This window comes from Salmo trutta, chromosome 18, assembly GCF_901001165.1.
Source record: "Salmo trutta chromosome 18, fSalTru1.1, whole genome shotgun sequence".
Classification (NCBI taxonomy): Eukaryota; Metazoa; Chordata; class Actinopteri; order Salmoniformes; family Salmonidae; genus Salmo; species Salmo trutta.
Genome location: NC_042974.1, coordinates 12,611,757 through 12,626,343, shown reverse-complemented (window position 1 = coordinate 12,626,343; position 14,587 = coordinate 12,611,757). Strand labels below are relative to the sequence as shown.

Below are 14,587 nucleotides of genomic sequence, written 5' to 3'. Positions count from 1 at the left end.
ACATAATGCATTTCAGAAAATTAATGCATGAGTTCTTATAATAATAATCATGATAAAAGGCTTACATAATGTCTATAATATACATTACCAGTCAAAAGCTTGGACACACCTACTCATTCAAGGGTTTTTCTTTATTTTTAGTATTTTCTACAATGTAGAATAATAGCGTCAGACATCAAAACTATGAAATAACACACATGGAATCATGTAGTAACCAAAAACGTGATAAACTAATCCAAATATATGATATATTTGAGATTCTTCAAAGTAGCCACCCTTTGCCTTGATGACAGCTTTGCACACACTTGGCGTTCTCTCAACCAGCTTCATGAGGTAGTCACCTGGAATGCATTTCAATTTACAGGTGTGCCTACTTAAAAGTCAATTTGTGGAATTTATTTCCTTCTTAATGCATTTGAGCCAATCAGTGTTGTATACAGAAGATAGTCCTATTTGGTAAAATACCAAGTCCATATTTTGGCAAGAACAGGAAAGGAAGACCTCGGCAAGACGGAGCTGCTCTTCCTCCCGGGGAAGGACTGCCCATTCCATGATCTCGCCATCACGGATGACAACTCCCTTGTGTCCTCCTCCCAGAGTGCTAAGAACCTTGGCGTGATCCTGGACAACACCCTGTCGTTCTCCACTAACATCAAGGCGGTGACCCGATCCTGTAGGTTCATGCTCTACAACATTCGCAGAGTACGACCCTTCCTCACACAGGAAGCGACGCAGGTCCTAATCCAGGCACTTGTCATCTCTCGTCTGGATTACTGCAACTCGCTGTTGGCTGGGCTCCCTGCCTGTGCCATTAAACCCCTACAACTCATCCAGAACGCCGCAGCCCGTCTGGTGTTCAACCTTCCCAAGTTCTCTCACGTCACCCTGCTCCTCCGCTCTCTCCACTGGCTTCCAGTTGAAGCTCGCATCTGCTACAAGACCATGGTGCTTGCCTACGGAGCTGTAAGGGGAACGGCACCTCCATACCTTCAGGCTCTGATCAGGCCCTACACCCAAACAAGGGCACTGCGTTCATCCACCTCTGGCGTGCTGGCCCCCCTACCTCTGAGGAAGCACGGTTCCCGCTCAGCCCAGTCCAAACTGTTCGCTGCTCTGGCACCCCAATGGTGGAACAAGCTCCCTCACGACGCCAGGACAGCGGAGTCAATCACCACCTTCCGGAGACACCTGAAACCCCACCTCTTTAAGGAATACCTTTGGATAGGATAAAGTAATCCTTCTAACCCCCCCCCCTTAAAAGATTTAGATGCACTATTGTAAAGTGGTTGTTCCACTGGATATCATAAGGTGAATGCACCAATTTGTAAGTCGCTCTGGATAAGAGCGTCTGCTAAATGACTTAAATGTAAATGTAAATGTAAGACCCAGAGTTATCTCTGCTGCAGAGGATAAGTTCATTAGAGTTAACTGCACCTCATCTTGCAGTACAAAAATAAATGCTTTGCAGAGTTCAAGTAACAGACACATCTCAACATCAACTGTTCAGAGGAGACTGCATGAATCAGGCCTTCATGGTCAAATTGCTGCAAAGAAACGAGTACTAAAGGACACCAATAATAAGAAGAGACTTGCTTGGGCCAAGAAAGACGAGCAATGGACATTAGACCGGTGGAAAGCATTGAGAAGGTGGTGTGATGGTGTGGGGGTGTTTTGCTGGTGACACTGTCTGTGATTTATTTAGAATTGAAGGCACTTAACCAGCATAGCTACCACAGCACTCTGCAGCGATATGCAATTCCCATCTGGTTTGCACTTAGTGGGCCTATCATTTGTTTTTCAACAGGACAATGACCATAAATACACCTCCAGGCTGTGTAAGGGCTATTTGACTGAGGAAAGTGGTGGAGTGCTGCATCAGATAACCTGGTCTCACCCAACCTCAACCCAGTTGAGATGGTTTGGGATGAGTTGGACAGCAAAGTGAAGGAAAAGCAGCTAACAAGTGCTCAGCATTTGTGGGAACTCCTTCAAGACAGTTGGAAAAGCATTTCAGGTGACTACCTCATGAAGCTGGTTGAGAGATTGCCAAGAGTGTGCAAAGCCTTCATCAAGGCAAAGGGTGGCTACTTTGAAGAATCTAAAATATATTTTAATTAGTTTATCACTTGTTTGGTTACTACATGATTCCAAATGTGTTATTTCATAGTTTTGATGTCTTCACTATTATTCTACAATGTAGAAAATAGTACAAATAAAGAAAAACCCTTGAATGAGTAGGTGTCTCCAAACTGTTGACTGGTACTGTATATACAAAGTAAATAAAATAAAACATTATTTGTCACATGCGCTGAATATAACGGTAATATATTACCGTGAAATGCTTACTTACAAGCCCTTAACCAACAATGCAGTTCAAGAAATAGAGTTAAGAAAATATTTACTAAATATCCTAAAGTAAAAATAAAATAAAAAGTAAGACAATAAAATAACAATACCAAGGCTAGATACAGGGGGGGTTCCGGTACCGAGTCAATGTGGTACAGGTACAGGTTACTCAAGTTATTTTCTACATGTAGGTAAGGGTAAAGTGACTATACACAGATAATAAACAGCGAGTAGCAGCAGTGTAAAAACAAAGGGGGAGGGTGTCAATGTAAACAGTCCATTTGATGAATTGTTCAGCAGTCTTATGGCTTCGGGGGAGAAGCTGTTAAGGAGCCTTTTGGACCTTGACTTGGTGCTCCGGTACCGCTTGCTGTGCGGTAGCCGAAAGAACAGTCTATGACTTGGGTGACTGGAGTCTTTGACAAGTCACCCAAATCCCATGAGATATGCCTACAAGATATACTTTTATGTATGCCGTTTTGAAGCCATTTGTAGGTATGAAAGACTGGGTTCAACTCCAGGTACAGTATGTCAAATAAAATTGTATTTGTCACATGCTTCATAAACAACAGTTGTAGACTAGTGAAATGCTTACTTATGGGTCCTTTTCCAATAATGCATTTTTTTTAATTTTGTACTTTTACCACTTTTTTTCTCTCCAATTGGTAGTTATAGTCTTGTCCCATCGCTGCAACTCCCCTACGGACTCGGGAGAGGCGAAGGTCGAGAACCATTCGTCCTTCGAAACACGACCCTGTCAAGCCGCAGTGCTTCTTGACACACTGCTCGCTTAACCCGGAAGCCAGCCGCACCAATGTGTCGGAGGAAACACCTTCCAGCTGGTGACCTAAATCAGCTTGCAGGCACCTGACCCGCCACAACGATTCGCTAGAGTGCTAAGGGGCAAGGAAATTTTGCCCCCTCATGTATCTCCGGAAATGGCCGGTTGTGACACAGCCTGGGATCAAACCCGGGTCTGCAGTGACGCCTTTAAGCACTACGATGCAGTGTCTTAGACCACTGCGCCACTCAGGAGGCCCCCAACAATACAGGGTTAAGATAAAGATATAAAATATAATAGAAATGTGCACAAGGAATAAATACACAGTGAATAATGAATAATTGAGGTAGCTATGTACAAATAGGTAGGGGTAAAGTGACTAGGCAACAGGATAGATAATAGAGAGTAGCAGCAGCATATGTGATGAGTGGGAATGTGTCTGTGTGTGCGTGAGTATGGCGTCAGTATGCATGTCTGCACGTGCTATGCACGTGTGGGCATATGTAGTGTGTGTGTGTGTGTGTGTATGTGTATGGTGGGGTGTCAGTGTAACTATGTGTGAGTGTGTGGATAGAGTCCAGTGTGTGTTAATAGAGTCAGTACAAGAGAGTTAGTGCAAAAAAAGGCCAATGCAGGTAGTCCGGGTAGCCATTTGATTAGCTATTTAGCAGTCTTGTTTAGTAGTCTTATGGCTTGGGGGTAGAAGCTGTTCAGGGTCCGGTTGGTTCCAAACTTGGTGCACTGGTAATGCTTGCTGTGCAGTAGTAGAGAGAACAGTCTATGGCTAGGGTAGCTGGAGTCTTTGACAATTTTTGTGGCCTTCCTCTGACATCGCGTGGTGTAGAGGACTTGGATGGCAGGGAGCTTGGCCCCAGTGATGTACTGGGCCATACTCACCACCCTCTGTGGCGCCTTGTGGATGGGTGCCTTGCAGCTGCCGACAAGATGCTCTCAATGGTGCAGCTGTAGAACTTATAGAATATCTGAGGGCCCATGCCAAATCTTTTCAGCCTCTTGAGGGGGAAGAGGAACTGACGTGCCCTCTTCACAACTGTGTGGGTGACCAGTGTATGTGGACCATGTTAATTCCTTAGTGATGTTGATACCAAGGAACTTGAAGCTCTCAACCCGCTCCACTACAGCCCCATCGATGTGGATGGGGACATGCTCTCCCCTCTGTTTCCTGTTGTCAATGATCAGGTCCTTTGTTTTGCTGATGTTGAGGGAGAGGTTGTTGTCCTGGCACCACACTGCCTCATCGCCCTTCGGTGATCAGTCCTACCACCGCCGTGTTGTCAGCAAATGTGTGCCACAGGCCTGTGTTAGCTTGCTGAGCTAAAGCCTAGCTCTTGGCCCTATTTATAACTGGTAATTTTTGGTGGTTATAAAACACTAATATATAACTACTTGACATTCCTTCAATTTTTTTTTTTTATTAGGCTATTAGAACCACCTAAGCTATTTCAGGTCTTAGCCATATTCTTCAAAACCCACGAAAAAAACTTCTTACAGGGCCTAAAAAGTACATGCAATTGTTGAAAATATGGTCTAAAGGGGTTAATAAATAGGCCTAGACAGTTCATTACTGGCCTAAGTTATAGGCCAAATTAATGTAGGCTAGTTTATGAATCATTAATAAACAGTTATTCTTTGGTTTAAGATGTGAATGTCGTGTTGGTGCTTGTCAGATAATGAGTTTACGCATGGCTGCACTGTAATTCATGATTAGCCTACTATTGCTATCATCGATAATATTGCATAATTTTCCATCACAGCGCGCCCTCTTCTGCACACGGAGGCTACTCTCCCAACTGCTACTCCTCGTTTTCCTATAGGGACAGGCATGTCACGTGAGGCTAAATTCACCAATCTGCGTGTAGAACAGAACAGCTCAAGCAGCGTTCGCAAACTTCCCAGGACCAGACAGACGCTGAATAGTGTGTCAGATAGTTCGGATAAGTCTTGTTGGAGCGAGGACGGTGCCGTACGGGTTGTTTTGAGGGAAGTTGCTGAAACGTTTGATATCGTTCGGATCCTAGCGAATCATTTCAACGCAACAAAACGTTCCATTGTTGGTTACACGATATTAGCAGAATGTCTAAAGGTTTTGGACAGCGATTCAACTAACGTTAGCTAAACTTGCCAGCTAAAAGCTAACTGAAAACTTAGTTTGGCAATAGCATAGTTACCAACAATAATATAGCTAATCCTGATGTTGGTGTATAACCCACGTTTATTTCGATAATGTGACTGCAGGTACTGTTTTGGCACTTGATAAACGTCATAGCTCCTGAATTTTCAGGCTAACGTTTGCACGGCTAGCTATGCATTTTTTGCTAGCTACTAAATTAGGTAGCTGCTAACGTTAGCTATGCACTTTTTGCTAGCTACTAAGTTAAGTAGCTGTAATGGGCTTATTTTTCACTCTGTCCGTGTTGGGACTGGGTAAACTTCAATGTATACTTTCTGATAAGTAGCTCGTTAGCTACATAAATATGCTTTGTTTTTTCCAACTAGCGTAACTTTATAGCACGCTAGGTACTAGTTAGCTAGTTTTACCTAGCTAGTTAGTTATCAAAAGTTGACCCACAAAGAAACTCCCTGTGGAGAGATGAAAGTAGCAAACGCGTTTTACCAGGACTTTGGAATACCATGCTGGAACCGTCTTGCCCATTTGTGATATCGTTCTGAACGATTCACGAGCATTCCAATTACAGGTCCTTTGATCGTTTGAGTTTTCGTCAACAGTTTGCACCCTATATGGTGCGGCTACAGCCACCGAGAAATGGATATTTCCAAGGGCGGTTTCCCAAACGGTGATGGGCGACCGAAAGACACGGGAGAGCATGCCTGGACAGATTCCCCCACTGCAAGAGCTTGGGCTCATTCTGCTCCCTTGTCCCGAACGCTGTGGACGGCAGTGTTTGACTATGGAAGTACTGGAGAAGACGAACTTAGTCTGCGGCGGGGGGACGTTGTTGAGGTCCTCTCGAAGGATGCTGCCATCTCGGGAGATGAAGGATGGTGGACGGGTAAAATTAACCATCGAGTCGGGATTTTCCCAGCAAATTATGTTACCTATCAACCTGCCATTTACAGACTTCCAGACGGTAGCACGGTAGGGGTGAGGGAGCGTCCGAGTACTCCCATCCAAATACATTTTAGCGAACTCGTTTTAGAGGAAATAATCGGTGTCGGGGGATTCGGTAAAGTTTACCGAGGGGCATGGAAGGACCAAGAGGTCGCTGTGAAGGCAGCGCGACAGGATCCTGACGAAGACATCACTGCAACTTCGGATGGTGTTAAACAAGAGGCCAAGCTCTTCTCTATGCTACAACATCCCAATATAATAAAACTGGAAGGTGTTTGTCTTGAGGAGCCGAACCTGTGCTTGGTGATGGAATATGCTCGTGGAGGGACTCTTACCCGGGCTTTGACTGGTCGGAGGATACCTCCACACATTCTTGTCAACTGGGCTGTTCAAATCGCCAGGGGCATGCACTACCTACATGAGGAGGCTGTTGTGCCTATTATTCACCGCGACCTGAAATCCTGCAACAGTAAGAAACATATTAATATTACCATCTGCCAAAAATAACCTTGCATCACTTTTCAGAACAGATTATAACAGAGCATGGCCCTAGGTGCACTTGTTTCCAAAAATGCAACTGTGCATGCACTATTACCTTTGGGCACACCCCTCTTGAAACAGTTTGAAGGATGCCGAATCTGGAATGGTCCACAATGTCCTCTACCAACTAAAAAATAATCCTAAAGTTTATGAATACACTTTTACTATTACTAAACTAATGCATGAGGATACAATTGATATTCTACACAACTGAAACATCCATCACTAACTAATGTGTTCTACACATTGGGTAAGCTGCCATATATAAGCCTAGAATGCAAGTGCAGGATAGTGACTACCCATATATAAAATGTATGCATGCATGACTAAGTCGCTTTCAACAGAAGCGTCTACTAAATGGCATCTATTATATGACATTGCATGCATGTTGTTGATAGGCCCACTAGCAACTGAGGGTTGAGGTTGGCATTTGAAGGAATGATTAAGAGCGAGGGCTTCTTCGCCATGACTTTCCCTGTTTAAACTATCACTGAAACCCTCTTGGGCTAGCCTCACATTAATGATGTGCTAGAAAACGATTATGACCATATTCATCAGTCACCTGGCCCAGAGGCATGTTGAAAGAGAACTACTTCATTTAACTAGGCAAGTCAGTTAAGAACAAATTGTTATTTACAATGACGGCCTAGGAACAGTGGGTTGGTTAACTGCCTTGTTCAGGGGCAGAACGACAGATAATTGTTTTTACCTTGTCAGCTCTGGGTTTCGATCTTTCGGTTACTAGTTCAACGCTCTAACCACTAGGCTACCTGGCGCCTAGGTATTGTTGACATATCTGTCCCATCTTGCCTGATTGCGTGACAGTACATTAAGTTAGCAAAGCAGTAATGTTTGACATTTTGGGAAGTGCAGATTACATTTTTGGAAGTGCAGATTCATTGTGACTGCGATGAAATTGCACCATCTCTGCATTCCATTCCTTTCCACAGTCATTCAGCACAGACAACATTCCCTCTTTAAACTCTGTTGTTTTTCAGTCACCCGTATAGACTCCAGAGGCCTGTACAAGCAGCTGAGACTGAGCTGTCTCCTCCATCTGTTTGGCATGTGGCTGATCCCCACAAACACAGATCCTCTTCAGGGCATGTGAAAACAGCTGCTTGTCGGTCTGACATGTGCTGATCCCCACAAACGCAGATCCCCTTCAGGGCATGTGAAAACCAGGCAGGACCCTAGAGAAGGATCTGTGTATGCAGGGGGGACGCTCGAAAGGAAAGGATGTGAAATAAGGTCTATGTTTGCTCAGCTGGGTTCCCTAATGTTGTCTCAAATATAGCCCCTGCTTTACTAAACACTCAACTTCAAACCATGTCATCAGTCTTTTTTAAATTATTTTTTTACTCTACATTTATTTAACTAGGCAAGTCAGTTAAGAACAAATTCTTATTTTCAATGACGGCCTAGGAACAGTGGGTTAACTGCCTTGTTCAGGGGCAGAACAACAGATTCGTACCGCTCAGGGATTCGAACTTGCAACCTCTCAGTTACTAGTCCGATGCTCTAACCACCAGGCTACGCTGCCGTCTAGGCTATGTGCTCCTAAATTTCCCAAAGCATCTCATATTAGGCCTATATGGCCCATGTGGAAATCAAACCCACAATCCCGGTGTTGCAAGAACCGACCTTCTGAGCCTCTGGAAAAAATCCTGAAGATTTTAGAACTGAAACATGCTACAGTTAACTTTTAGGCCTGTTTCAGCAGGTGATAAGATTTCCAGACTAAAATGTTTATGTGGCGTTGTTTACTTTTTCATACTGCCTCGGAGTCGTCCCTCTGAATAATGCATGAGAAGGTTTCAGAGGAGACTATGACTGTGGCTACATACTTTAAAGTGAGACCTCTGAGTTGTGTGAAACATGATTCTGGCGACTGTCTGTTCTCTGGTGTCTCACATCAGGCTCTGCTTTCACCGAAGGTGAACCTTGTTCGGCAATCCATCTGGCTGCATTTTATTTTTCACCAGGGAATCATTCACATGTCTACATAATCACTGTCGGATGGGGGTGTGGGCTAACCAAACAAACCCAACCTCTTTTTATTGAACATGGTAATTCCATGGTAAGTTTTTTCCCACCTCACTTTATAATGTATGCCAAATAAAAAGCATTAATTTCAAAGTTTAACAAACCATGCAACTCTATGTACAAGGACTACTTTGAACAATTCACCAGGAATATTGCTCAACACATTTACTGGTAGAACTGTGCAGGTGCAATGTTTGGTAACAGAATAATGGTCAAATCTCCCTCTGTTTTTTTTGCGACCGCTCGTTCCAAAAACGGTTAAATATTAAGATTCAAAGATGTCTTAAGAAAGAATGGAGTGTCAGCTATGACAAGACACCTTGAGTTAGTAATGATATTTTTTGGTTATTGAACTATAGTAGGTGAAGTGGATTTACATCCGGTAACAGAATTACGGTAACTGCACTGCTAACACAAGGTAGTGTTTTATTTTTCCACATTATTGTGTCAAATAACACTTGCAGCTGACTTTAATTGGAAAATATAACATGTTTGTTTAGGTGCGCACTGAATTCACCGACCCAAGCCACCCCCCCACCCACCCACCGGGAACTACACTTTCTCGTTTCATACTTTTAAACCAGTTACTCAGGACACCAGCCACAAATAAGGCAGCCTAAAGGGCAATTCATCTGTGGGATATCATTGTGAAGGTTTCTCTTGAGCATGCATTGTGAGAGGAGGGCTAATGCAGTGCACAAACTTTCACAACCTACCTTTTATACCTTCAGAAGTGATCAACCTACAATTGACTTAGTGTAGTATAACACACACTGATTTGATCAATGATTATCTTAAGGGAATATCAAAAAGTGTGTGAAATTGTGTCTTTGTGTTCCCTAATCTTTTAATACCTCTCGGTCGAAGGAGGAATGCTGCTAATAAGGGGCAAAAGCTTAACATAAGTTTGCACAATGGAGTGGTCAAGCACTAGTTGCTAGGTGATGGCAGCCACAAGAATGTCCACACTCCCGGGTCTGAAAGGCTTATTTTGATTATATTTGATCTCCACAACAGCTGCAACTCTCTTTATTTTTATTTTAACACAATAGGTTGTTCCTTCCTGCTAATTGGGGCTGTAGAGTAGGGAGGTACTGTAGGTGGAAGCAATGTTCATTTGGCAGACAGGGCACAGCACATTGAAACGTGGCCTCTTGCCAGCCCTCCTAACACTTTCATTTTGTAGTTTCGGCTACAGAGATGTGAAGGTTAAAGAATTTCAAGATTCTCGCTCCAGAAGGCATGCACTTGAAATGAAACCAGGGAACAATAGTGTTCTATTGGAAGTCACAGTGTTATCCTGTGGATCCAAGTCATGGTTATTGTTGTGTCTAGCTCTCACGTTTACACCCCAACCTATAAAATAGGTACTGAAAATATATAGGCCAATTCAGAGGAGGGCATAAGTAAGCTGAGCATAACCATAGAGTGCAAGGCAACTTTTTTTTGTCCCTTCCTTGAAATTAACCACATTAATGCGTAGTTAGCCTACTACAGGCTTTTTCTGAAAGGACAACTGGAAATGCTTTGAATATTATTTTTATTATGGCCACTTAGGAACCGCTTATTGTCAGGCACCTTGCATAGCCCAACAGCTGGTGAAAACCTGACTGACTCAACCCAGTATTCTGTACAAATGAGGCATTATCACCTTGAGCTGGTACTTTTACGGCTAACTTTTTGTATATAGTGTGGTAGAAACACACAAGACTAAGCAAAGGGAAATGGAGACGAGCTTAAACTGCTCTATTTTATAGGCTCTCATTGAACCAGTGAAACATGTTTGAAATGGAATAGGCCTAGTTTCTTCCTAGAAGCCTGTTTTGGATATTGCGCCACTGGGGCATATTTGTTTGAATCTAAGTGAAGGTAGAAGCTGTTTCAGTTACAGTATAATGTTTATCTACTTCAAATAACAGAACAGAAGACACAAATAGTCCTCCTACACTGCCATAGCTCTCCACCATATTGTTGCTGTTCTGCTCTAGTGATTCTGTTACATTACCCTCCTCCAGATGTAGCCTATTTGCTACATTAACCTCCTCCAGATGTAGCCTATTTGCTACATTAGCCTCCACCAGATGTAGCCTATTTCCTACATTACTCTCCACTAGATGTAAACTATTTGTTACATTACCCTCCACCAGATATAGCCTATTTGCTACATTACCCCCGCCAGATGTAGCCTATTTGCTACATTACCCTTGCCAGATGTAGCCTATTTGCTACATTACCCTCCCCCCAGATGTAGCCTATTTGCTACATTACCCTCCCCCCAGATGTAGCCTATTTGCTACATTACCCCCCCCCCCCAGATGTAGCCTATTTGCTACATTACCATTCTCCAGGTGTAGCCTTTGTTTGTGCTTTGTTGTCACCCTCCCATTTGGCAAGTTCGTGACTGTGAGCTGGCAGTAGAGTCAAGCCTGCCCACAATACCTTATCTACTGTAGGCTCTATTCTGGAGTAGATGATTATTAAATATCAACACTAAGGACATGGGAAAGTTTAAGGGTTCCCCTGTAAAAATGAAATATGTGTTTAGTCTTTGGATAATGGCTTTTTGTTAGAATGGCCAAGTTGGCTGTGGTGTTGGTATGGAGTAGTGACGCACCGATATTACATTTTTTGTCCGATACCAGTATCCGATATTTTCCTTGCAAAAAAAAACTACCAATAAGCGACATTTAAAATGTTATTGGCCTTTTAAGCATTCTAGTACAGTTAAATAGTTAACACACACACATGGATGCAGCGGTCAAAGGCACTGCATCTCAGTGCAAGAGGTGTCACTACAGTCCCTGGTTCGAATCCAGGCTGTATCACATTCGGCCAGATTGGGAGTCCCATAGGGCAGCGCACAATTGGCCCAGCGTCGTCCGGGTTTGGCCGTCATTTTAAATAAGAATTTGTTCTTCACTGACTTGCCTAGTTAAATAAAGGTTACACACACACACCACAATGACCAAAAAGTTATTTTGTTGGCATTTACGTATGTCCCCATTACCAGTAAAACATAATCAAAACCTATTTCTTCCACTTACATGCTGTGCTGTTTCGTTGTTCATTTGTTTGGTCGTTTCATTCTCAACCAGGATTTCTCATACTATGGGGACGCCGTTTGGGTCTTTGCGTGTCAAATAACATTATTTGACGTGTCAAATAAGCTTGTTGACCAATCAGGACCTGAATATGACTGCATGTCACATAATAATTTAACGTGTTCATAATTTTTTTACGTAGTTATTACACATTGATTACACTATCACTTGTATTTCATATGTCACAATGATTCATCGATACGTATGCTATGATGCTGGTAAAGTTGTCTCGCTCACCTAAAGTGGTGGTCATAAAAAAAAGCTAGCTAGCTCATGGATGCAAACGATGTTCTTCCCCAAAAACATAGGAAAACGACATCTGTTTCAGTAGCTATAGTTAGTTAAGTGTCATCTAAAATAACCCTAATTTATAAGACAGTTCTTATTTGATTAATGGTGGAAGCTAGCCACAATAAGGATTAGCCACAATAGTGGACTTTGCGGTTAGCCTTCAAAATAAAAGAATGTCATTGACAGTGATACAAATGAATACAAATAGTAGAATTATGCCATAATTGAATAGATCATGCTAAACGAGGTTGGAATGTTGTTTATATAAAATCAAGAAAATACAATAATTTGTTAATTTGACAAATCTGTTGAAATCACACTGGATGTATTTTACTTTAGAATTGCTTTGGGGGCATACTTACCTACTTACAGTGCCTTGCAAAAGTATTCATCCCCCTTGGTGTTTTTGCTTTTGTTGCATTACAACCTGTAATTGAAATGTAATGGACATAAACAAAATAGTCCAAATTGGTGAAGTGAAATGAAAAAAAAAACTTGTTTCAAAATCAGGGTTGGGTTATAAAAAAAGATCTGAAACTTTGAACATCCCACGGAGCACCATTAAATCCATTATTAAAAATGGAAAGAATATGGCACCACAACAAACCTGCCAAGAGAGGGCCGACCACCAAAATTCACGAACCAGGCAAGGAGGGCATTAATCAGAGAGGCAACAAAGAGACCAAAGATAACCCTGAAGGAGCTGCAAAGCTCCACAGCGGAGATTGGAGTATCTGTCCATAGGACCACTTTAATCCATGCATTCCACAGAGCTGGGCTTTACGGGAGAGTGGCCAGAAAAAAGCCATTGCTTAAAGAAAAAAATAAGCAAACACGTTTGGTGTTCGCCAAAAGGCATGTGGGAGACTCCCCCAACATATGGAAGCAGGTTATCTGGTCAGATGAGACTAAAATGTAGCTTTCTGGCCATCAAGGAAAATGCTATGTCTGGCGCAAACCCAACACCTCTCATCACCCCGAGAACAACATCCCCACAGTGAAACATGGTGGGGGCAGCATCATGCTGTGGGGATGTTTTTCATCGGCAGGGACTGGGAAACTGGTCAGAATTGAAGGAATGATGGATGGCGCTAAATACAGTGAAATTCTTGAGGGAAACCTGTTTCAGTCTTCCAGAGATTTGAGACTGGGATGGAGGTTCACCTTTCAGCAGGACAATGACACTAAGCATACTGCTGAAGCAACACTCGAGTGGTTTCAGGGAAACATTTAAATGTCTTGGAATGGCCTAGTCAAAGCCCAGACATCAAACCAATTGAGAATCTGTGGTATGACTTAAAGATTTCTGTACACCAGCGGAACCTATCCAACTTGAAGGAGCTGGAGCAGTTTTGCCTTGAAGAATGGGTAAAAATCCCAGTGGCTAGATGTGCCAAGCTTATAGAGACATACCCCAAGAGACTTGCAGCTATAAAGGAAAAATACAAATACATGGGGTATCAGTCTACTCAGTGACACCCAGAGAACATTACGATCGTAGCTCTTATTGCGGGACTCTGAAACCTATATGTATTAAACACTATTCCAGAGGGAAAACAATACTGCGTGGATTTTTTTGGAGTCTGATAACTCTGAGGATGATATTGGGAAAAATTATATTTTGTATTGATCAGACTGATACCCCCTTTCATTGATCCCCAATCCTTAGGTAAAGCTATACAGTGCAATATGAATGTCAATACACACAATAGGCTGGAGGTGATTTCACACAGTCACAGTCCCGCGTTAAGAGCTACATCGCTAATATTTACGTAAACTCTTCAGTTGTGTTCTGTGGGTGTCACCGAGTAGACTGATACCCCATTTCATTGCTTCACATTCCAACCTTGTTTAACGTTATCTAGTCGAAATATGGCATGGTGTGGCTAGCTATTTATTTCCATGAACTGAAGTTCAATTTCAATAGGCAAACAACAAGTGGCTACCTAGCTAATACTTACTCACAAGGAGTTTCTGCTGGTCATTGTTTTCAGGCTGGTTGTATTGGTGCTAGCTAGGTACCAAGCTAAAAGCTAGCTACTCCAGAAGTTGCGGTCAAACAAATAATGCTATATTACCAACGCGGTATTGTAAACACATCGTTCGTGGCCGGTGTTTGCTTCTTTGCAGACTTTTTTGTTCAGCTTTGACAGTGATACCAGCCTGAAACTCTTTCTAAAGACTGTTGACATCTAGTGGGAGCCCTAGGAACTGCAATCGGGGACGATTTCACCCTATCATAAAAGTGCCAGCCATTGAAATCAGTGGTATGCGGAATTTCTTTTTTTGAATGGTTTGTCCTCAGGGTTTCGCCTGCCATTTCAGTTCTGTTATACTCACAGACATTATTTTAACAGTTTTAGAAACTTTTGAGTATTTTCTATCCAAATC

General features: G+C 42.7%; 1 protein-coding gene across 4 annotated transcripts in view; it reads left to right on the top strand.

Annotated features, from left to right (window-relative positions):
* The first annotated feature begins 5,038 nt into the window (after window positions 1-5,038).
* LOC115152842 (mitogen-activated protein kinase kinase kinase 21) overlaps window positions 5,039-14,587 on the top strand; it is a 34,952-nt gene continuing 25,403 nt past the window's right edge. For all 4 annotated transcript variants that reach the window (XM_029697713.1, XM_029697712.1, XM_029697710.1 and 1 more), the window contains exon 1: window positions 5,039-6,687. In XM_029697713.1, coding sequence (XP_029553573.1) covers window positions 5,913-6,687 — 775 coding nt within the window. In that variant the 5' untranslated portion in view covers window positions 5,039-5,912. The remainder of the gene's footprint in view (window positions 6,688-14,587) is intronic.